The sequence below is a fragment of the Pristis pectinata genome, chromosome 2, assembly GCF_009764475.1.
Source record: "Pristis pectinata isolate sPriPec2 chromosome 2, sPriPec2.1.pri, whole genome shotgun sequence".
Lineage (NCBI taxonomy): Eukaryota > Metazoa > Chordata > Chondrichthyes > Rhinopristiformes > Pristidae > Pristis > Pristis pectinata.
In genome coordinates, this window is record NC_067406.1 from 24364688 (window position 1) to 24389578 (window position 24891).

The 24891-nt window shown below is 39.8% G+C and overlaps 1 protein-coding gene across 3 annotated transcripts in view; it reads right to left on the reverse strand.

Moving 5' to 3' along the window:
- Window positions 1–506: 506 nt before the first annotated feature.
- pias2 (protein inhibitor of activated STAT, 2) overlaps window positions 507–24891 on the reverse strand; it is a 46439-nt gene continuing 22054 nt past the window's right edge. For 2 of the 3 annotated variants that reach the window (XM_052035755.1, XM_052035768.1), the window contains exons 6-14: window positions 23609–23743; window positions 19993–20098; window positions 14405–14478; window positions 12984–13144; window positions 10321–10460; window positions 8841–9021; window positions 7702–7838; window positions 6415–6452; window positions 507–1413 (exon numbers count right to left, since the gene is read on the reverse strand). In XM_052035755.1, the coding sequence (XP_051891715.1) occupies window positions 1216–1413; window positions 6415–6452; window positions 7702–7838; window positions 8841–9021; window positions 10321–10460; window positions 12984–13144; window positions 14405–14478; window positions 19993–20098; window positions 23609–23743 (1170 nt within the window). In that variant the 3' untranslated portion in view covers window positions 507–1215. The remainder of the gene's footprint in view (window positions 1414–6414; window positions 6453–7701; window positions 7839–8840; window positions 9022–10320; window positions 10461–12983; window positions 13145–14404; window positions 14479–19992; window positions 20099–23608; window positions 23744–24891) is intronic. The other variant, XM_052035759.1, reaches the window with a different exon arrangement.

Here is a 24891-nt window from a genome sequence, read left to right on the forward strand (position 1 = left end):
GTAGGGAAATAGATCCAAAAGTCAAACTGAGAAGCATATTAGTCCTCATTTTGTTGGATGCAACTTGGCCTACAATCTGCTAACCAAGCATTAAATAACAATAGAAAAATAAAACAAAACTAATTAAAGGTTCTGTGATATAACAAAGTTAAAAAATAATCTCAGAGTCAAAAGTCTTCTTAGAAGCAAAAGTCGATTGGAAAACTGAATCTTAACTTATGGCAACTACTAACTCTATTTAAATGTGCCTTACTGTCAAGAAGCAAATAATAATAATCACTAACACTAAAAATGACTATACCTGTACAATTAAGTCAAAGATAGAGATAAACTTAAGGTATCAGCTCTCCTGCAGGTCATGTTGGCATTAAACCATATACTTACTGATGGAAAGGATGTTTGAAAATCATTTGTTCGCTTATCAACCTTAAGTAACTATGCATCTTTTTAAGGATCAGAAATCTGCATTTAAGTTGAAAAAGGAATGGAAACCATATAAAGAAAAATGTATTTTTTTGCCATCCTGGAAACATGGTACAAGTTTATACGAAATTTAATCATTAAAGAGTTAAATTTCAGAACTGATTAATACAATGCCTTATCCAAAAGATGTTAACTTCTGGCTCAGTTATTGCATTTGAGTCAGGATTACAGCATTTAACCTCAACAACAGACAGAATAGGATTCTTCAACAGTGGTTGAGGCTATAATGTTTTTCACAATAAAGCACCAATAATTCAAACTTTTACAGAGACAAAGCATATTTTTGAAAAGAGAGCTGTGGATATCCAGTCAACTGGCAGAAGAAAAAGAAATCACTGCTAATTTCATTGGTGGCCGTTAATAAAACATTACATTAATTGCAAAAGAACAAATTACAGTTTTGTCTTCTGCTTTCACTGTACCTCAAGTTCACTCTGGTCAGGTACTTCAGGCAAGATTTCAGGTTTAAATTCTCAGTTCTTGCCATCCATTCTTGTTTTCATACCCATCCAAAGAAGCGTTGCACTGAGCAAGTCTCAGTGAATGCTGACAGTCAACAAGGCTCTTGGTATTTAAAAACAAAAATAAAGTGGCAGCCTTGTGGAGAATGCACAAAATGCTTAGTCTAGGTCCTTGGCTGCAGTATGATTGCTGTTCCACTCTTTCTTCCTCCAATCCCACCCCTCCTGTTGCAGCACATGGATTAAAAAAAAATTAAGTCTGTGAAATCTGTCAGTCTAAAGAAATAATGTCTGGGATGCTGCTGGCTGTTCCCCCGCCTCCTGCTATCACCCCGGTTTCTGTTCGGCTGCTGCTGTTGCTTTCATGGTGCTGGGTTGATGAGATGATGCTTCCGCCAACAGTAGTGGGTGTCATTGTCGGTGGTCCAACGGCAGAGGAGAGATTGTCCAGAAATATAGATTGACAGTACTGCATTTGAGGAAATAAAAAGGTGAACACCTTCCCATAGTTGAAGGCTCTCAAATAACTTACCAACATAACTTGTCAGCCACAAGGACAACCCTACAGTTTCTGAGAAGGTTCCATGCTAGAGGCAAATAGCTGCATAAAACTAGTCTTTGCCCCAGCACGTGGACCTTCCAATGCATTGATAAATATAGATGTGAAGTCAGGGTTTATCAGTCTCATCATGATTTTTAAAATCCTGTTTGAGTTACAATTAGTTCTGTTCACTTTAAAATGTTATTTAGTCCCTAAAGACAAAACAGCATGCTGGCCACTTATCTTATTTGTTATCAAATGGTATGCGCTGCAAAATTATGCACAGCATGGAAGGGGATATGGAAGTGAAATAAAGAAAAAAAATACATAACTTTAGATATTAAATTGCCCAGAGCTTAAGATTTGTTTCTAAATTTACAATACAGATAGCAGTTCTGTTAAAATCCAAATTGTAAAACAGTTGTTAGAGTAATGTTTATAAGATGGAAATTTGCTCATTGTCCAGTTATAATCAAGAATTAATCAACTGACCACTGGAAGGAAAATCGATGGAGCATAAGTGGGTGTTAATAAAATGAAGAGACAGTTCAGCTGAGTAAAAGCATGCAAGTATGTTCTCCAAATGTGGGACAATTCTGAATTCCAAAATTGCCTTAATCTATGCATCAATATTATTTGAAAAATATTCATCTTAACCATCATACTTCTGGCCTTGCACTTGATAGTTCCATAATTTGTGAAGAAGAATGCATCAGTTGCCCCTGTCATGCCAGATTTTGCAGATGGGTGCATAATCAGAAGATGAAACAGATAAAAGTTAAAACAGACAGCTGTAAATGCTCAGCAATTCACGCGACATCTATGGAGAGAGGAATGGAACTAATGCTTGGGGGTCAATTTGAATTAATAATTTGGATTTTCTCCCCACAGTTGCTGCTGGATCTGCCGAGCATTTGTAGAAAATTTTGTTTTTAATCTCAGATTTCTAGTACCCACAGTTCGTTTTATGAAACTTAATTGATGAAGACACCAGAAACAAACATCTTGAATAAATGCAACACACACAAGAAGTGCTGGAGGAACTCAGCAGATCAGGCAGCATCTTTGGAGGGAAATAAACAGTCGACCTTTTGGGTCGTAACCCTTCATCGGGACTGGAAAGGAAGAGGGCAGAAGCCAGGAGGAGGTCATCGGGGGAGAAGCACACGCAGGCAGGTGATAGGTGAGCCCAGGTTGGTGTGGGGGGGGGGGGGGTAGATGTAAGAAACTGAGAGGTGATAGATGGAAGAGCCAAAAGACTAAAAGAGGAGGAATCCAGTAGGAGAGGGCAGTGGACCATGGAATAAAGGGAATGAGGTGGGGAATAGATGGGCAGGGGAAAGGGGGAGGGGGCCACAGGAATGAGGGAAGACAAAGGGGGGAGAAGAGGGGAGGGGTTACCAGAAGTTAGAGAAATCGATGTTGAGGCCGTCAGGTTGGAGACTACCAAGGCAGAAGATGAGGTGCTGTTCCTCCAACCCATGTCGGGCCTCAACATGGCAGTAGAGGAGGCAGTGGATAGACATGTCAGTATGGGAGTGGGATGTGGAATTGCAGTGGCTGGCCACTGGGAGATTCTAGACGGAATGAAAGTGCTCGACGAAGCGGTCACCCAATCTGCGTCAGGTCTCACCGATGTAGAGAAGGCCACACTGGGTGCACTGCATGCAATAAAAAAGACTCTTGCTTCACCTGATAGGACTGTCTAGAGCCCTGAATGTGGCGAGGGAGGTGGTGTAGGGACAGGTGTAGCACTTAGTGCAGTTGCAAGGATAAGTGCCGGGAGGGTCATCAGTAGGGAGGAACGAGTGGACAATGGAGTCGCAGAGAGACCAATCCCTGCGGAAAGCAGGGGTGGGGGGGTAAGATGTGCCTGGTGGTGGGATTCCATTGGAGGTGGCAGAAGTTGTGGAGAATGATGTGTTGGATGTGGAGGCTCATGGGGTGGTAGGTAAGGACAAGGGGAATTCTGTCCCTGTTATGTCATGGCGGGGGGGGGGGGGAGGAGGTGGTGGGAAAGAATAGGAGAATAGGATGAGGGCAGATGTGAGGGAAATGAAGCAGACGCAGGTGAGGCCAGCATTGGTGATGGTGGAAGGGAAACTCCATTTACTGAACAAAAGGTGAATATCTCAGATGACCTGAAGTGGAAAGCCTCATCATGGGATCAGAGGCGGAGGAGGCCGAGGAACTGGGAGAAGGGAATAGCATCCTTGCAAGTGATTGGGTGGGAAGAGGTGTAGTCAAGGTAACTTTGGGAGTCAGTGGGTTTGTAAAAGATGTCTGTGGTTAATCTGTCTCCGGAGATGGAGACAGAGAGATCCAGAAAGGGGACAGAGGTGTCGGAGATGAACCAAGTAAATTTAAGAGCAGGGTGGAAGTTGGAGGCAAAGTTGATGAAACTGACGAGCTCAGCATGGGCACAGGAAGCAGCCCCAATACAGGCACCAATGTAGCAGAGAAAGAGTTGGGGAGCCTCAACGGTGTAGGCTTGGAACATGGACTGTTCTATGGAGCTAACGAAAAGGCAGGCATAGCTGGGGCCCACGTGAGTGCCCATGGCTGCACCTTTAGTTTGGAGAAAGTGAAAGGAGCCGAAAGAGGATCGTGCACCCATGCTGAGCTCGTCAACTGCATTGGAGCTGCTCCCTGCACCCATGCGGAGCTCGTCAATTCATCAACTTTGCCTCCAACTTCCATGCTGCCCTCAAATTAACTTGGCCCATCTCTGACACCTCTACCCCCCCTTCTGGATCCATCTCCATCTCTGTAGACAGGTTAACCACAAACATGTTTTACAAACCCACTGACTCCCACAGTCACCTTGACTACACCTCTTCCCACCCTGTCACTTGTAAGGATGCCATCCCCTTCTCCCAGTTCCTCTGCCTCCACGGCATCTGTTCCAATGATGAGGCTTTCCACTCCAGGACATCTGAGACATCCTCCTTTTTCAGTAAACAAGGTTTCCTTCCACCAGCATCAAGGCTGACCTCACCCTCATCTCCTCCATTTCCCGCATGTCTGACCTCATCTACCACCCTACAAGCCTCTGCATCCAACACATCATTCTCCACCACACGCCACCTCCAATGGGATCCCACCACAAGGCACATCTGCCCCTCTCCACTTTTCGCAGGGATCGCTCTCTCAGCGACTCCCTTCTCCACTCGTCCCTCACCACTGATGACCCTCCCGGCACTTATCCTTGCAACCACACTAAGTGCTAGACCTGTCTGTACACCACCATTCAGGGTCCTAGACAGTCCTTCTAGGTGAGGCACTTCACCTTTGAATCTGAGGGCGACACTTACGACATCCAGTATTCCCATTGCAGTCTCCACTACATCGGTGAGACCCAACACAGATTGGGTGACCGCTTTGTCGAGCGCCTTCATTCCATCCGCCGCAAAAGCAAGGATCTCCTGGTGGCCAGCCGCTACAATTCACATCCCACTCCCATACTGACATGTCTATCCATGGCTGCCTCTACTGCCACGTTGAGGCCAGATGCAGGTTGGAGGAACAACACCTCATCTTCCGCCTTGGTGGTATCCAACCTGACGGCCTCAACATCGATTTCTCTAACTTCTGGTAATCCCTCCCCTCTTCTCCCCACTTTGTCTTCCCTCATTCCTGTGGCCCCCTCCCTCACCCTCCTGACCTGCCCATCTATTTCCCAGTTCCTTCCCTTTATTCCACTGTCCATTGCCCTCTCCTCCTGGATTCCGTCTTCAGCCCTTTGCCTCTTCTACTTATCACCTCTCAGCTTCTTATATCTCCCCCCTCCACCTACCTTCCCCCTCTCAGCTGAACTCACCTATCACCTGCCTGCGTGTGCTCCTTCCCCTCCCCGACCTTCTTATTCTGGCTTCTGCCATCTTCCTTTCTCTCCATAGATGCTCCCTGACCTGCTGAGTTCCTCCAGCACTTTTTGTGTGTGTTGCTCCAGATGCCAATATCTGCAGAATCTCTTGCATCTCCAACTTGAATAAATGAATTGTTTGGAGCAAAAGACTGCAGATATAAACACAACAATTTAGTTAAGGAAAAACAAGTGGATTGAACATAAGCTTTACGTCTTTGAAGCACAAATTCAAATCCAATCCAACTCAGACTCATGCAAGGATCCTATGTTAACCAAGTTCTCGCAACACAAATTTATCCCCGAATTCCAGTTTTATTTGAGGCCATAAGGGGTTGCTGTGGGAAACAAAACGTTCTACCAGTGACATCAGGTTGCCGTTTTGAATTTAGGATCAAAGAATGTAGAGGGAGCTTTGTTCTGCTGGAGATTGACAACAAATACTTTAAATGGGAGGAAGTTTCATTCTTCTGTATTCCTAAAGCAGAAGAAATGGATGAATATGCGGAAACTGTCCTGCCGCGTCTTCCTGCTCCAGATGTTAGTTTGGATTCAGGGCCTACTGTTGTAGATTTATTGGTTAGGGGAATGGAATACCAGCACATTTCTACAACTGTTGGGAACACACTAGACACCAGGATAAACCATTTAGTACAAAGCTTTCCTCCAAATTGGCACCAACTACCTCTTATTTCCCCCAAAGATGTCTGACCATCAGTATGCAAAAGACCACCGAGCTGCAAGGCTGATAGGATTTGTAGCAGCAATTGCCACTGATGGATCTGCTTAATATTTCATGAATAATAGTGTCAGAAACTGCTGGGGGTGGGTGGGGGGGGGGGGGGGGAAGGGGGAAAAAAAAACATCGGTCAGTGGTGGACAGGGAAAAGCACAGTGGAATGCATCAGGACGTCATCAGAACTGCACTCTCAAACGTCAAAATAGAAAACCTCTTGCAATGTCACACTGCAGCTGATAAATGACTCAGTTACTACAGAAAGCTTCAATGGAGAGCACAAACATTTTTTTTTAACTCTACCAGAAAAGCTACATTCCATACAAACCTGGGGATCACTCTGAAACAATGAGAAGAAGTCCAAATCTGAAAGAGAAATTGCATTTCCAATCAGATGAAGCACTGTAAGACTTGAAACGCATAATCAGATCAATATATCCTATTTTTTAATGTAGCCAATGTGGAAACAATTCTTGGGAAGTTATTCCATTTGAAAATAGAAGCATGCATAATACACACACACATCTTTCTCATATTCAGATGGAAGGCAGTGGATGGAGAAGGTGGAGAGAAAATGAAGCTGAATTAAAACTGTTTTACAGTGATTGACACAAAGTGAGCACAGGCACAAAAAATACAAAGGAATACTTATAAATTACATCACAAATTGGAATTCAGTGGTCACAATTGTCACTAACGTGGATATAAATTTTACCAAGCTTAATGTTAAACATCCACCATGACCATCTTGCACCATCTGGTGGTCAGTTAGTTAGTTTCAGATTGCCTCCAGCCACATTTTTAAAAAATCACAAATTTAATAGAGGTGAGTTGCAGATGAGTACATCAGTAGATACCTCTAAAACTGAGACGTGACTTAAATTTTCTAATTTTGACTTACTTAAAAGCAAACATTAAGCACAGAAAAGAAAAACTATGTAGTATTGCACATCCAGCAGGAAAAAAACAGGACCAGAGAATGGCAAATGGAATTTACTTTATACAAGTATGAGGTAAAAGATCAACCATTATCTCACTGAAAGCCACAGAAGGCACCAAAGTCCGATAGCATACTCCTGCTTGCATTTATGTTAATGACAATCCCCAAGTTTCATGGTCATTGTTACTGGGACTAGAATTATAAAAAAGAAATTCCACATTTCATTTTGTTACTTGAATTTAAATTGCTTAGCTGCCTGGTAAGATTCATGCCTCTGGATCAAAGGGCCAGAACTCTGACTGCTAGCCCAGTAGTTTAATCACTACATTAATACTCCCCATATTGCTTTGAAGTTCAAATTCAACCAATAAGCTACAGAAATTCTAAGCTCACAATTCCACCCATCAATGTTTTGGAGGTATTAAAACTATAGGCACATAGAGAAGAAGGTAAAACCGTGTTAGGATACATGAAAACAAGTTAATACCATACATGATTGGGTACAGACAAATAAAGTATGTTTACTTCTGAACCCACACTTGGGTCCTATGAATTCCCAAAACACTGCAAACAACCACACAAATATTCCCCCACATGGCTCTTCTTCAATAAAAAATTGAGTAGGGGAGAGAAACAGGAGAAAAATGACAGATCGTCATTATATGTTGTTCTTACTTTGAATCTCAGGGGGGAGAGCTGCCATTGTTGAGTGATGGAATGTGGCTGGATAATCTGCTAACTGAGGCAGGAAACTTGTATCCACTGTTGTAACGTTTGGCAATCGTACAGAAGATGGCTGATATGCCAGAACACTGCAATAGAGAAAAATTTTTTAAACTGTCAGCTGTTCCACAAATAATGATGTCTTAAAAATATTTTCCAATCAGCTAGCCCAGTGGGTAAATACATTGTTTGCATGTGTAAAGGAATTTTCAGGTTTGATCTTTAGAAGGTACAGTCCCATTCACTGTTCAATAGCCCCTCCTACAAAATTTACAATATTACAATTATACTTGAAAAAATGTTCAACAACGTGAGCCCATTAAACACTGATAATTTTGATACTGTAAATAAAAAAAAGGAAATGGTGGACATTCAGATTAAATATTTTACTCTGGTATTCTCATTACAGGAAGTTGATAGCAATCCAGCTATCTTGAGGAAATCAGTGACTCAGCCGTTAACTACAGCAAAATTATAATAATGAATAAAATAATGGCACTAAAGAGTCACAGACCTTCAACATTAGACAGCTTCCAGAACATGGTTTTAAACAGTGGAAGGTGATTGGCAGAGTTTAGGAACTGCTCCTTTGCATGAAAAAATTGAGCAAGTCACTTGATTTTTAAGGTGAAGGGGGAAACCAGTGAAGTATAAACTAGTTAACCTCACATCAGTTCAGGAAATTACAAGTCTTGCTACTTGTCAGGAAATTACAAGCCTTGATATTTCCAAAATAATCATAGAGCATGGACTTGTAAGGTAGGGTATGCAGTGGACTTGGTCCTATGTGGAGACATTTTATGAGGGTAGGCACAGGATCAGCTGCAGTGCTGCCTTCCCACCACTGAATGATGATTCTATTCCTCGCCAACACTCACGGCTGAAAAATGCGCATAGAACACGTGGAAAGCACTTGTGGTTATCATATTCAGCAGCAGTGATGACAAAGACAAAGTAGGGTCCTGGGGAAACAACCCTATTCAGCTTTGTGCAAATGAAACAGTTAAGTGGAAAAAGCTGCAGCGTTTTGTAAACAATGACAAACTGCTGTTAAGAATACAAGCAACAAGTGCAATACAAATTCCACTAACCTTTTATTGGCAGTATCTTCAGTGTCTGAAGGATATATGCACCTTTTTTTTAGTGGAGGTTCTTCCTCCCCATCTGAGGAGGAACTATCAATTGTAAGATCTATGACCTCAACCTTTTTATTGCTACTTGGTTCACTGGTTGGCACAGCAGAACCAGTCTTGTTGGTGACAGTTGAACCTGCTGGAAGTTAAAAATTTGTATTGCTACAAGGAAAATAAAGAAAAAACTGAAAATGCTGCAAATCTAAAATTAAAATTTTAATCACATTATATACATTTCCCTAATCAATAAATTAGGCAAATTGATTCCCTGATCTGTGGGTGGCATTAGGCAGTACACACCAATCGTGCACCAATTTATCCTCTCAATGCTGCAGGATAACTCCATGGTTGAAAAGAGTAGGGTCAAAACTAAAGTAGTAATGGTTAGGTGATGGTAAGTTTGCACCAAAGTATCAGAATAGTTAACTCCAGAGTTGAAAACGAGACAAAGAAGGATTTCAGTAGATGGGCTGAGGCAATGCATTGGAGGTGGAAGAACATGATCTTTGTGATGAAAAAATAGAACCCAAGCTTGATATTAAACCAGAAACAAAAGGTGCAAAATAATCAGCTGGGAGAGCGCACAGGATTGGAGAATGAAATAATGGCAAAGACATAAAATGTGGCAACAGAAATGACAATGACTTTGAAGCCAGTGATGTAGAATAGATTTTTCAATTCTTCCCTTATCGTCATCACAGTTGCTGGTCTACTAAGGGCCTCAAATATAAAAACTCTGCTGTTTAAATCCCATATGCTTTGGTTTCTCTCCAGCTCAAATCTGACAAAGCCCACAAGCTGTTCCTCTGACACTGGCCTTTTCTGTGCATTCCTCCTCCTACAACTGCTTTTGCATTGACCCAGTGCCTGGTTTCCTTTTGATTCTTTGAAGAGCTTAATAACTTTCTACCATTGGAGAAAATCTAATTTAAAGAGAAGGTTGACGGTTTGACTTAGAGAGTACATGCTAATTTGGAGAAGTAACCTGGAAAAATAATTGATAGAAAATAGCCCTATTCAAGCACACTTGATCACACATAGTATGAAAAATTTATCTTCTAGCTTATACCTGACAAATTACAGCTTCCATCATATTTCAAATAAGACCATTATTGGTTAACAGTATTGACTGGCCCATTACAACATGATCTTTAGCTTCTGACAGGATCCCAAATGGCACCAAATGGATAGATTGGAAAGAGAGAAAAACTATAAAGGAAGAAAAATGGGCAAAGCAAGCCCACCTGCAATATATTGCCTCAGCCCATCTACTGAAACCATCAGCTTATAACTAGTGCTCACAAAACTAACATACGCAAATATTCACAAATAACCTGATAAAACCTTACATTTTTTCGTCAGTTTTATAAACTACCAAATTATGGAAAAATTGTAAACAAAGAAAGCATCCATAAATTCTTGAACTTATTATACTTACATGCAAGTTCAACTTTTGTACACTGTGAATTGGAGAGTTTCAAAGATTCCTTCTTGGGCCTCATTGGATACCAAGAGCCATCTTCTTGGAACTTAATCTCATCTACATCAGTGCAAGAATTCAGGATTTCCATAAACAATCTGAAAGAATATACAAGGTTATTTTAATGGCAAAAGGTTGAAACCCAAGTAATATCAACCAAAGTTTTTAAATATAAACTTCTATGGAAATAATGTGATTGCTTGATGTGATGAGCCCTTAATCCTGGAAGTGGAAGGAATAAAATAAAAAAAACTACAGTTGTTCCCATTGGTCCCTAAAGCTGACTATTGGGACCAGCAGCACCACAGTGTTGGGGTGCTGTATGTAGCACAGATAAATCTTAACATGGGAACGATAGTAGTAGGAAAACACCCAAAATTTAACACTGACAGCAAATGACACCACTAATACTTGAGCACCACCATTAACAAAATATACTGCGACAACACGTCATATAGGAGAGTGACTGGCTGACCAAACTGTGGAGGACTAAGGAACAGAACAATTATCATGATCACACGAGTATTATTTTTAAAAAGGCAGGGATGGGAAATAATACAGCAGTGGTATTCTGAGTCCTACTTCAGGAAGATTTGTTCTCTTTGGGATTTCCCTTGTCCCACTATCATACTAGTTGTTAATAGTAGTTAATCATTCATATCATTCTGTGCAAAGCTCCTAATATTATGAAGTTCCCAAGTTTGAAAACTAATGTACTCACGAATTTAACGGAGGGCACACAAGAAATACAATCAAGATTACTGAAATTTCTGCTATAAAGCTAGAAGTTTCTGACAGACATACAGATGTCCAGAGATGTCTTCATAATTCCTCATGACATGAAGCAGGCAAATCAGTCTTTTGAGTCTATGCCAGATCTCAGAATAATCCCATTTCCTCACTTATTTCTGTGTAAGCTATTCTTTCACACATGCCCATTAACATCCACTGATTTCCCAACCACACCAGGAGTAATTTACAGCAGCTAATTAACCAAATGACTAGCAGGTCTTTGGGATGTGGAAGGAAATCCCACACAGTCACAGGGAGAAAATACAAACTCCAGACAGCACCAGAGGTCAGAATCAAACCCAGGTTGCTGGAGATGTGTGACAGCTGCGCTACCTGCAGTGCCACTGGAGGACAATTGGATATGTGCTGCAAAGTAAATCTGGACTAGCTCACAGAAGTACAGTGCGGCACAGTCATGGGTAGATCAAAAGGATTCTGATCTTGGGGTGCTGGGAGCTAAAAGTCTAAAAGATGGCAGCTGGGATGGACACATGTTTCGTCTCACTTTTGGAAAGGGTCTACCAGCTTTCTGCAATTGACATTTGAGGAACGGACTGATGGATCAGGACAGAGTGAGGGTTAGAGGAAGATTCTTTGAGGAGGATATGATCGGTTTTATCAGTCTTTCAATGGGAGTAAGAATAGGTTGTGAAGTGAAATGTAGCAAATTCCTCGAGATGTATAGATGACTGGGCTGTAATGACTCAGGTACACTTGAAAGTTTAGAGTATCAGTGCACTGATTGAATTTCTGAGTGGCAAGAATCGATTATTTTCCTGCTGAGCTTTTTCAATGTAGTAATGAAAGAATAGTAACAAAGATACCAGTGAGCTGGAAATTGCATACTTCACTGTTACAAGAAACAGAATTTTTTGTTAGGGGGTGGAAAATGGTAGAAGTAATGAGGAAGGGTCAAAGATTAGATTATTAGATTAGATATCTAATTAGATATCCGGATTATATTAGATAACAAGTGAAAGAAAAATAGACTGTGATAAAACAACATTTCATGATTGTTAAGAACTTTTTTTCACCCAGAGGATGTTGAGTCTTTAGAATTCTCTATCCAGGACAGTGGAAGCTCAGTCACTAAGCAGATTCAAGATACAGACTGATAGATTTTTAGATATTAAGGGAATCATGGAACATGGGATTACTGGAGGAAAGTAGCACAGACACAAAAGATCTGAGTGACTGAAGGACAACTCCTACTCCAACTACTATTTATGTTCTTATCTCCAGAAGGAAGTACTTAGCTCAATACAGGTCCTTTTGAAATACAGCTATTGTTCTAAAATGGGGAATATTGCAGCCCTTTTTGGCCATAGCAATGCAGTAAAGCACTGACAATATGGTTTGGAGGTATTAGTTACAATGGATGTATGGCACTGGGAAGAACAACCCTACTCTTCTACAAGTTTTGTCAAAGGATTTTGTGTAGCCCATTGTTATATTCATTAAACTATCTGAATTCTCACATTTTGTATTAAATAGTTTCTCACCATCTCCTTTAATTCTCACACATTATTTTAAGACAAGAACTCTATACTGTCTACAAAGAGATGTTTAAAAGTGATGTTAGGTGACCAATACCTCGCCATCGCAGCCTAAATAAGATAGGAAGTGCCCCACTCCAATCCAGCCATAAATACAATTACTTCTGAGTCTCAGAAACTATTGGGCACAAAATATTATGTGATCTCTCTAAAATTCTAATGTTTCAGTTTTCTGTTCCCTGGTTACTCAAAGAAAAAAAAACTCAAGGACAATATTTATTAAACACACAGTCTGATGCTAAAGCTATATCGTTGCCAATGTTTACAACGTACCCATCTATTATTAAACTATCATAGGATGCCTTTTTATCACACACTGGACAAATCCATGTGGGCTTCTTTTCATTCATTTGAAGGTAGAGGGCAGCATCGAAGCACTGTAGATGTGTGCAGGTGACCGCACGGCAAGGAACTGTCAGACGCATCTTCCCCAACTATAAAATCAAAAACCAATGATTAAGCTTAAGAATAGAACTACCCAAGATAAGATATCTTTAGTCACACGTACATCGAAACACACAGCGAAACACATCTTTTGCGTAGCCTGTTCTGGGGGCAGCCCGCAATTGTTGCCACGCTTCCAGCACCAACATAGCATGCCCACAATTTCCTAACCCGTACGTCTTTGGAATGTGGGAGGAAACCCAAGCACCCGGAGGAAACCCACGCAGGAACGGAGAGAACGTACAAACTCCTTACAGTGGCTGGAATTGAACCCGGGTTGCTGGTGCTGTAATAGCATTACACTAACTGCTACACTACCATGCCTGCCCTCTTAATCAACATGCACACAAATTTTATTCGAGGAATGAAAATCACAAGCCCATTTCAACATTAAAGTAAAACTTGTGCACTCCATTTTTGAAAATAAGTTGAGCAAAGTAGAATAGAGTAAAAGCATGTTAAAGAAACTTTCAGAGAATTCAATGCAGGGCGTTTCAGCAAGTCTGCATTAACATTATGTCATTGGCAGACCCAACAAAATCCAAGAAAAAAATCTTTTATATAGCTAAACTACCAACAAATCTTGAAAATTAATGACAAGATTCAAGTATTTTGAAAAGATCGTTCATCTTTTCAAGCTCTGAATTAACAATATCAGTGGGTATAAGCTTGGCAAATCCCAAGAGAAATGTTACGTCTGAATAGGAAACACCCCTCTGGAGATTCCATCCTAAGTGCTTGTAACAGAACATAACATCTGAGTGTCACAAGCAAAAAACAAGATGCTGGAGGAGCTCAGCAGGTCAGGCAGCATCTGTAGAGGGAAATGGACAGTCTATGTTTTGGATCAAGAGCCTTCATCTGGACTGAAAGAGTAGAGGGGAGATAGCCAATATAAGAGCTGGCCATCTCCCCTCTACTCTTTTAGTCTAGATGAAAGGTCTCAAGCTGAAACGTCAACTGTCCATTTTCCTCTATAGGTGCTGCCTAACCTGCTGAATTCCTCTAGCAGCTCGTTTTTGCTCCAGATTACAGCATATGCGGCCTTCTATCTCCATTTAAATTTCACATGTTGCAGAATAATATCTCAGGATTTAAAAAAATATTGGATTACTTTCAGATATCATTTAGACTGCATGTCACAAACAAGAATGTATGATTCATTCCAAGGGGGTACTCACCGAGGACATAGAGAGGAAAAGTATAATAATTCCCATACCCTGATGAATGTTGATAAACAAGCAACTTACTGGACACATCAATGAAACTCTTAGACTTGTGGTTGCAATTTCACTATCAGGATCTGCAGTCAGCTTTTCTTTAACTTAAAAAAAGACAGATGAACAACAGTCACAATTGTAGCTGAATTTTTAATATTTTGCAGAAGACCTGCTCATACAAAATTATGCATATGATGGGAAGACAAATCAAAATCAAATTTAAAACGATTAACACCACAAATTCTCAGATTCATTTTGATTTAAAAAAAACCTCCTGAAAACAAGAACGAAAACTGTGTAACATTTTCCTTACCAAAAATATTGAACCTATGTGGTTTAAATCTGCACCCATAAACAGTCAGAAATAAGTGGTTTTATCCCCCGCTATAGTTTATTTAACCTTCAAATGTCTTTAATTAATTAAAAATACTTAAACTTAAGTTAATTTAAAAAAATAAAATTCCTTTAATTCTTTTGAATTTTTTTCAAATGTTTCTGATCAACAGTGACCTTTTAAAAAGCCATCAAGGCCATTCAGAGACAGGGTCTCAGATATGCCACTTCTTGCTTTGTTTCACAGGTGCAGCTGTGGTAAAAAGGATGACAGCAAGTACAGAGCACGGGCCAGAATGAGCACAATCCAGTTCAATGAATCACCCTGTTATTTGAAGTTAAGCATAACACTCAAAGGCAAACAACCTGAATATATAATTGGAAATAGAAACTGACAGTTGCAAACACATTTTGAAAAAGAGGAAGCTTTCAGAAAAGGCTTTTAGGAAATTAAGTTTGATAAATTTGGTAGTTGTAACTAGCAGAACAGATAAGGGACAAACTAGTGGATATGGTGTATTTAGACAGTCTTCAACAAGACATTTTTAAACAAATTAGAGCAGATGAAAGAGGGGTAACATTGGAAAGAAATCAGGATTGGTCGAGAGAAAATAGAAAGGAATATGAGAGTCTTTTTGGGTTGGAAGGCAGAGGTCTTAACTGCTCAATCTATATCAATGACATGGATGAGGACACACGTAATGTAACAAATACGCTTGCTGATTATGCAAGGGTGGCAGTGCTGGTTGTCAAGAGGAAGAAGAGAGGCTTCAAGAGTGTATAGACAGGCAAAGTGCAAGCTTGAAGGAATAGCAAACAGAATAATGTGGAAAATTGGGAAGTCATCCACCTTGGTGGAAAAATAGAAAAAAAGTATTTTTTTAAAAATGAGGAGAGATTGAAAAGTGTTGCCTTTCACAGGGACCCACATTTCTTTATTCACAGGTTATTGCAATGGCATTAGGTACATTGGCCTTTATTACAAGTGGATCATAGAGTCATAGAACATGGAAACAAGTCCTTTGGCCCAACTAGTCCATGCTGACTGCATTGCCCAGTGAGCTAGTCCCATCTGCCTGCATTTGGCCCATAACCTTCTAACCCTCTCCTATCCATATACTTGTATAGATGGCTTTTAAATTTTGCTAACGTGCCCAACTCAACCACTATTTCTGGTAGCTCATTCCAAATACGCACCACCCTTTGCATAAGGAGCTACCCTGGTGACCCTTTTAAGTCTTTTGCCTCTGATCTTAAACCAATATTTTTAACACCCCCCTCCCTGAAAATAAGACTCTGTGCTTTCACCCTGTCTATGCCCCTCATGATCTCATATACCTCTATCAGGCTACCCCTCAATCTCCTACATTCCAAGCAATAAACTGCTAGTCTACACAACTGCTCCTTGAAACTCAGGCCACCAAATCCAGGCAACATCTGGGTAAATCTTTTCTACTCTTTCTAGTTTAATAACATCTTTCCTATAACAGGGTGACCAAAACTGTACACAATACTCCAAGTGAAGCCTCACCAATGTCTTATATCACTGTAACATAACTTCCCAACTCCTATACTCAATGCCCAGACTGATGAAGGCCAGTGTGCCAAAAGCCTTCTTCACCACCCTCTCTATCCGTGACACCGCTTTCGGTGAACTACGCACTTGCACTCCAAGGTCCCTCTGTTCCATAACACTCCCAGGGCCTGACCATTCACTGTACAAGACCTACCCTGGTTTGTAGTACTACACCAAAAATGCCTTACTGAAATTATATAGGGTCCTGATGAGACCATACCTGGAACAGTGTATAGGTCTGGTCTCCCTAGCCAAGATATAATTGCAATTGAGGATGCAATGAAGGTTCACCAGATTGATTCCCCAGATTTTATTTTCAGGGGTAGAGAAGTTGCATTTTGAGGAGAAATTAAGCAAATTGGGTCTATACTCTCCAGAGTTTACAAGAGGGGGTGACCTTATCAAAGGCTTAAGGGGGTAGATGCAGGAATGATGTTTCTCCTGGCTGGGATGTCTGGAACCTTAAGGACTAAAAGGGCATAGGTTTGTGAGAGGGGAGAGATTTAATAGAAACCCAAGCAGCAAGTTTTTCCACCCAGAGAGTGATCAGTATATGGAATGAGCTACCAGAGGAAGTGGCTGAGGCAGGTACATTAACAACATTGAAAAGGTACTTGGACAGGTACATGGATAAAAACGTTTAGAAGGATATGGGCTAAGCATTGTCGAATGGGAGTAGCTTAGATGGGAATCATGGTTAACATCGACCAGTTGGGTCGAAGGGCCTGTTTCCATGCTGTATGACTCTAAGTGGCCGCCAATGCAGGACCGAGATCAAAAGAAATTCCTTCACTCAAGGGGTAGTGAATCTTTAGAATTCATTACCCTTTAAGGGCTTTGGAAGATTTGCTGAACATATTCAAGACAAGAGATTTTTGAATATTAAGTGAATTGAGGAATATGAAGTCAGTAAAAGATAGCATTGACGTAAATGATCAGCCATGAGTTTGTTGGATGGTGGAACAGGCACAAGGAGTGGCGGGTGCAGTGAAAGGATGAAAAAAATGTACATCAATTGGCCATGGACAATTTTCTCCACAGGAGAACAGACTGATGTCAGAGAATTTGAAAATGATTTTCTTCATTTCAAGCGGAAATTAGGTGTTTTCAATGGTTTAGAACTCAGTGTATTAGGAAAGGCAAGAGGGCCAGAAGTATCATGTTTCTATTTGTCTCCTGATGCTTTTGTGAATCCAGTATCCTAATGAAACAACTGTTTTCTACACCTAATCAGAACAAAACTATTCAAAAACATTTTACTTCAGACAATCAATCATTCTCAAATCCATAACAGTCCAGTAGAGTGGCACTGCGGCCTCAAAGCTCCAGCAACCTGGATTCAATCCTGACTTCTGGTGCTGTTTGGAGTTTGCACGTTCTTCCTGTGACCATATGGGTGTCCTCCCATATCCTAAAGATGTGTGGTTTGATAGGTTAATTGGCTGCTAAAATTGATCCTAGTTTATAGATGCATGGTAGAATCTGCAGAGGGTTGGCAGGAATGTGGGGAGAATATAATAGGATTTGTGTAAGATTAGTATGAATCGATACCTGATGGTCAGCATGGACTTGGTGGGGCGAAATCGGTACGACTTCCTGAATATATTAACTAGAAGAGTAAGAGTGCCATCCATATCTCTCACCAGAATGTTGATAGAATTTGGGTGTATTGGAATTGGTTGCCTTGATTCTCACCACAATATATAGATGAGGGGACTCTCTGGTTATTGTCAGTTGAATCCTTGAAGCTTAGAGCAATCTACACAAAGTGCCAAACTTAGATCCCATTATAATAAAATGAAGGAAGAAATTCTGTAACACTCAAATCATTTAGTGATCCAATATGGAAGACAGCACTGTCAAGGGAACAACTGCTGAGACTTCAAATGGTAGCCGGGGAAATATTGCAGTTGAAATAGAGACTTTGAAAGTCTTTGATGAGATAATACTAATTAAAATGCACAAGTTTACAGCGAGGTTAGCAAAGGGGATTTAAAAAATGGTTCAAAGGGAGGAAACAATAGGAAATAGGAGTTGTTTTGCAAAGTGGTTGGAAATGGGTAGTAGCATCCAACTGGATTGAAATTGCATTTGGTCATTGTTATATCATTTGTATTTTAGGCTAGTGAATGACAATCATTAACTACAGAAGGAAGAATAAATAATCCCAAAATGAAAAAAATAAGTTGATAATAAAAGCAACAGTAATCATACTTTGAATGTGGACAGTTGGGTGATCTGGAACAGCAGAGATTCAGAAATTCAATTTCCAAGAACATAGAACAGTACAGCACAGAACAGGCCCCTCAGCTCACAACATTGTGCCGACATAGCTAATCGCTCCTACCTACAGGATGCCCATATCCCTCTATTTCCCTCTCATTCATGTGCCTATCCAAGCCCCTCTTAAAAGCCCCCAATGAATTTGCCCCCACCACCCTATCAGGCAACACATTCCAGGCATCCACCACTCTCAGTACAAAAAAAACCCTCACATTTGATGTGAACCTACCCCCTCTCACCTTAAATGCATGCCCTCTGGTATTGGACCACTCCATAATGGGAAAAAGATATTGCTTGTCCATCCTATCTATGCCCCTCATAATTTTATACACTTCCAACAGATCACCCCTCAGCCTCCGCCGCTCCAAAGAGCCCAAGTTTGTCCAGCCTCTCCTGATAGCACATGCCCTCTAATCCAGGCAGCATGCTAGTAAACCTCCTCTGCATCCTCTCTAAAGCCTCAACATCCTTCCTATAGCGAGGTGACCAGAATTCCACGCAATACTCTAAATGCAGCCTAACCAGAGTTCTATAGAGATGCATCATAACTTCTTGACTCCTATACTCAATACCTCGATTAATAAACACAAACATTCCATAAGCCTTCTTAACCACCCTATCTACCTCTGTGGTCACTTTCAATGATTCATGGACTTGCACCCCAAGGTTTCTCTGCTCTTCAACACTGTTAAGGGTCTTGCTCTTAAGAGTGTACTGCCCCTTGACATTAGTCCTACCAAGGTGCAACACCTCATTTATCTGGGTTAAGCTCCATCTGCCATTTCTCTGCCCACATCTACAACTGATCTATATCACGCTGCATCCGTCGCCAGTCTTCTGCACTATTCACAACTCCATCAATCTTGGTATTGTCTGTAAACTTACCAACCCATCCATCAACATACTCATCTAGGTCATTTATGTACATCACAAGAAATAAAGAGAAAAATTAACAGAATACTATGACTTAAGAAAACAATGTAAAAGATGAAATGCCAAGCCTTCCCAAAACCACAGATGTGGGTCTCCTGGCAATAAGTCATGGCAAACTTGGAATAAGTAAAAATAAATGAAACAAGTTTAGAATTAAAGTAGTTTTATCAGAACAAGTAGAATTACACACTTTTTGTAATGAAGTATTGGGACAGGGTGGATAGAAATCATTTTCAATAGTTGTCTATAACTAATCAGAGATATTACAAGCTTATCATGATTATTTAAAATGTGTAATTGAAACAGAAATATGTATTTCCATTAGAAAAACTTTTAAACACATCTAATCCATCAACTGGAATAGACTTCAAGACCATTGCCTAGATTACAGAGCAAACACTGACTCAAAAGGGAATGAACAAAATGGGCTCTCACTCATTCCTAAAACTAATGCATCAAGACAGTTCAAATGCGACATTAGTATCCAACTTACTAAGTGCTCTGGAATGGTCAGAATTCCTGATGCCTTTGTTTCTCAGCCTCTGCAGCAACACAGCCGATGTCAGTTGCTTTACCAGAAATACAGACACAGAATAATTCTGAAAAACAGCACAGATTTTCTTTTTTTTTTAAAAAAGATCTGAATTTGTAGCTCCACCATATTCTGAGAAGAAAAAGACAACAGACACCTTTAATTTATTGTTACTTTTTCTATGGCTGGGAACATAATTCATAGGTTAGTGAAAGAGAACTTTGGACAGAAGAAAGATTACAACTAAAATGTGTCACCCTGCTACAACATTTCCACAAATATCTGTTATATTGCTTTTTACCTGTATTAAAATACATAATGCAGTTGTAGCAGTGTTTTGGAAATCAAGTGATAAACCAGATATATAAACCTCAGATACATACCTAAAACATAATATAAAACAAAAGTAGGCCTATCAGTCACTCGAGCTTGCTCTGCCATTCTATAAGATCCAATTTTGGCCTCAACACTACATTCTTCAACTCTCCATACTCCTTGGCTCCTTTAAGTTCAACGTCCAATAATTTCTGCATAAAATATATTCAGTGACACTGCCTCACAGCTCTCTAGGCTAGAGAATTCCAAAGATTCACAATGTTCAAATTCCTAATCTGCTTGAAATGGGCAACTCATCATCATGAAACTATGCCCTTGCTCGGGAAAAACATCCTCTCAGCATGCACTCTGTCAATCCCTCTCAAAATCTTTATGCTTGAACAACATCATATTTCAATCATTTAAATTCCAATGAGTATAGATCCAACCTGCTCAAACTCCTCCTGTGTCAACCACTTAATCCCAAGAATCAACCTGGTGAATCTTCTCTGCACTGTGCCCAATACAAGAAAATTATTCCTTAAATATGAAGACCAAAACTTCAGGTCCTTTCTCACTAGTGAAATTGCATCAAAACCTGCCTACTTTCATAATCCATACCCCTTTCAATAAAGGTCAACATTCCATTAGTCTTCCGAATTACTTGCTGCACCTGCCTCACACCTATCCTTTCTTTACAGATGCTAACTTGTTTGCAGTGTAGTTTTAGTCCCTTTTTACTGTATATCGGTATAAACATTAGCATGGTAATTCCACATTTCACTTAAGTTTCAAACATACATTTCAGAATCAAAACATCACCATTGGAAGGCATGTCTTTAAGCTGTCAAGGTCCTCAGCTCAAAATTCTCTCTCAAAAACCTGCTCATCTTGAAACCTCTAAGATATTCCTTAAAACTCATCCCTGATCACACCTTTGTTCATTTATTCTGTAGCTTCCTATATTGCTTGAGGCCAATTGTTTCCTGTTTGTTAAATTGCAGTAGGATGATCCTGCTATTTTAAAAGAGCTACATAAATCCAGGCTGTTGTGTTCTGTTAAATTACTTAGCTATATCCCCAGAAAAGCAATGAGCATTATGCGATAAAAACAATGTGTTTTTTTTTGCTTTGCTTAAATAAATAATCCTAATTATGTTGTAACATAATTAAATGGAAGCATCAAGAAGTAGAGAAAGGAAGATTCGAATTGCAATTTGGTTACATAACTAGTACTTTGTCTACAAAGGGGATGCATTACAGCTATATGTTCATTATAAAATGCTCCAGACAGTTTTAACTTTACGGCATACTGATACTGCTTGAAAATATGTGATGGGACATTAGTGACTACATGCATGTGCACATGCACACAGAAAACACACATTAATAGTCAATGAGCAATTTAGGGCACTGCAGTTTTAAATAATCAATGCCAAAAGACAGCTGCGTTATACTTAGAAACAGTCAGATTTAAATAAAAGGACAGATCACTCTTTCCAAACAGAGTTCAAACATAGAATAATCAATTGTAAATTGACATGCATGTTTTCTTCTATTAGCTGAACTCAACAAGTGTTGAGTGAATTTTATTTTCATCAAGATTGGGATCAATAACATTGCAGCACTTTTCATGTAGTAGTATCCTCAGGTGCTTCACAGTAAGGTTACCCAATAAAATTTGACAAAGACCATTCGGTAAGATAACCAAAAGTTTGGTCAAAGTAGCAGGCTTAAATGAACATCTTCAAAGGAGGACAAGTAGAGTGGTTCAGGCATGGAACTCCAGAGCCAAAGCCATGAGGGGACAACAGAGAAACTGGAGATTTTATTCAACATGCATATTTGTTGTATCAGGATAAAATTCTCCACTGAAGCAGTCTGGGCAAAGTAATATTAGAAAGTTCAAAGGATTTGACCAGATTTTATTTAACTATTATCAAGACCAAGTTTCTTCACTCCTCAAAAGTAATTCCCATAAACCTTGGAAAATGCAGGCCACTCTTGGATTACGAAGGGGATCCATTTTTACAGATGCACACAAGTCGATTCTGTCCACAAGTCGGAAAATATACAAAATCTCTTGATGTGGTAACCATGCCTCCTCAGTATTGTAATGAATGATGTTGATGAGGGCCAATTAACATGAACATTTATTTATTGTCTTCTCCTGCCCATGGTACAGAATCAGGATGTCCCACGTTCAAATGGCTGATTTCGATGGGCTTGAAGTACGAGTGGGTGTTACATTGTTGAATAGATTATAATGGAACAAGTATCAATAGAAGCAATTGCTGGTCAATTTCCAAAGCAACTTGACAGCTTGTGTTGTCAAGAGACAATGGTCTCTGATTACTGTGGTGAGGATACAGGTAATAAGATTTTTCTTTCCAAGACTGGTTCTTATTTGAATTTAATAACATTTATGGGAATTCATTTGCATCTAGAGGTGTCCATAAGTTTGGCATTCGTAACCTGAGGAGGGCCTGCAAATTCTAAATGGCAGAAAACAATGTACACTGCCCCATGCTAAATTAGCTGATCTCAAACACGTCACAGTTGTGATATATGAATTGGCCTCCTGGTCCCCTTTACTATTCCTCTAAAGATACAACCCTTTTAATAAAGAAGTAATTCTCATTCTCCAATTTAAAGAAGCATTTACCAAGGAAAGAGTGAAAAAAGCCTTATGTTTATATAGCACCTTCCATGACCTTAGGGTGTCCAAAGATACTTCAAAGCCAATTTAATTTGAAGTCACCATTATATCAGCAATAACACCATTTAAAATATACTGTACATATCAATGTTCAAGCAGCAATGAGATAAATAAAGGTCTCTAATAGTGCAGGCTTGTATAGGATAATTCCACTCCTTGCAGCCACCTGAATAACCAGCTAACTAGGGACTCAATTTAAATTCTCATCTGAAAGACTGCTACATAGATACAAATATCAAGCAAGATAAAATGCTTCATATTCAGGGCTTGGATTCGGAAAGAAGGACATTATTACAAAGCATATATTGTAGTATTAACAAAGTTTCAAGAATCTTGGCACTGTTTCTACAACACAACTCGCCTTTATTTCACTGAATGTGCAGAGGGTCATGCAAACATGCACACATTTTTGGCACAAGGAAACAAAGACGAATTCCTTCCCCAGTACACCTTCCATGAAATTATTGCAAAAAACTCCTAAAAACAGAAGAAAAAGTCAGCCACCTTTTCTCCTAAATTCTTTTTAGCAATTAAGGCACTTACTCTTCCCATTTCTGGTGCCCAAGAAACAGAAATCTGATTGGGTACAGCTGATGAGAGTCTAACTTGCGATGTGATGTTTAAAGGCCGACCAGGCCGCTTCTGTTCAACGCCATTTTTAACTGGCGGTGTAAACCCCTGTAAGCAAAGAGCGATGATCTGAATTACTGATATAAAGTATTAATAGACCAAAAAGAATGAAATTTAATAAAAGTTCAATTTTATAAACCACTCCCAACCCCACCCCCGCAGCAAATCTAAGGACTGACAAAGCAGATGGTGTTTTGTACGTCTTTGCAAAAGTAGCATCCAAACTCCTCTGATGGTTCATGAACACAATCAGGAATTATGTCACAATGAGGCTGTTAGGTCCCATACTTAGACCATGCCAAGTTGGCAAGCCCAGCTGAAGTTACAATGCTCTGGGTGCAATTTCAACTCATAACTTGGCCTCAATGCAACTCCTAACTCCTTTATTCAAAAGGAGAGACAGAAAGCAGGAAACTACAGGACAGTCAGCTTAATCTCAGTCATAAGAAAAATCTTACAAGTTATTATTGGAGACATTACAACAGGAAACCAAGAAATATTTAAAATCGTATTGTGAAAGAAAATCATTATTGACCAATTTATTGGAGTTCTTTGGAAAAGTTATTTGTGCTGTGGATAAAGGGAATGCTCTATATTTAGATTTCCAGAAAGCAATTGATAAGGTACCACTATGATTATTGCTTAAAGTGAAAGCTCTTGGTATAAGAGGTACCATACTGACATGACTAGAAGATTGGCTGGCTAAAAGGAAACAGAGTAGGCATATATGGGTCTTTGGTTGACAGGATGTAAAGAGTGATGTGTTACAAGAATCAGTGCTGGGGCCTCAACTTTGTACAATTTATATAAATGAATCGATGAAAGCACTGAAGTTACAGTTGCTAAATTGCTGAAGATACAAGGAGAGGTAGAAAGGTTAATGAAAAAAAAGACTACAAATGGATATAGACAGGTTAGGAGAGTGGTGAAAGATCTGGCAAATGGAGTACAACATAGGATAATATAGGCAAATGGGATAGAATATTGGAAAATGCAAAATTGTCCATTCTGGTGGGAGGGCAGATGGATAGCAAATTATCAGAACTTTACTGTATTGTTTAAATGATGACAGAATACAGAAGGATCTGAATGTCTTAGAACGTGATTTGCAAAAGGCTAGTATGCAGATCCAAGTACTTATTAAGAACACAGTACAGTACAGCACAGAACAGGCCTTTCGGCCCACAATGTTGTGC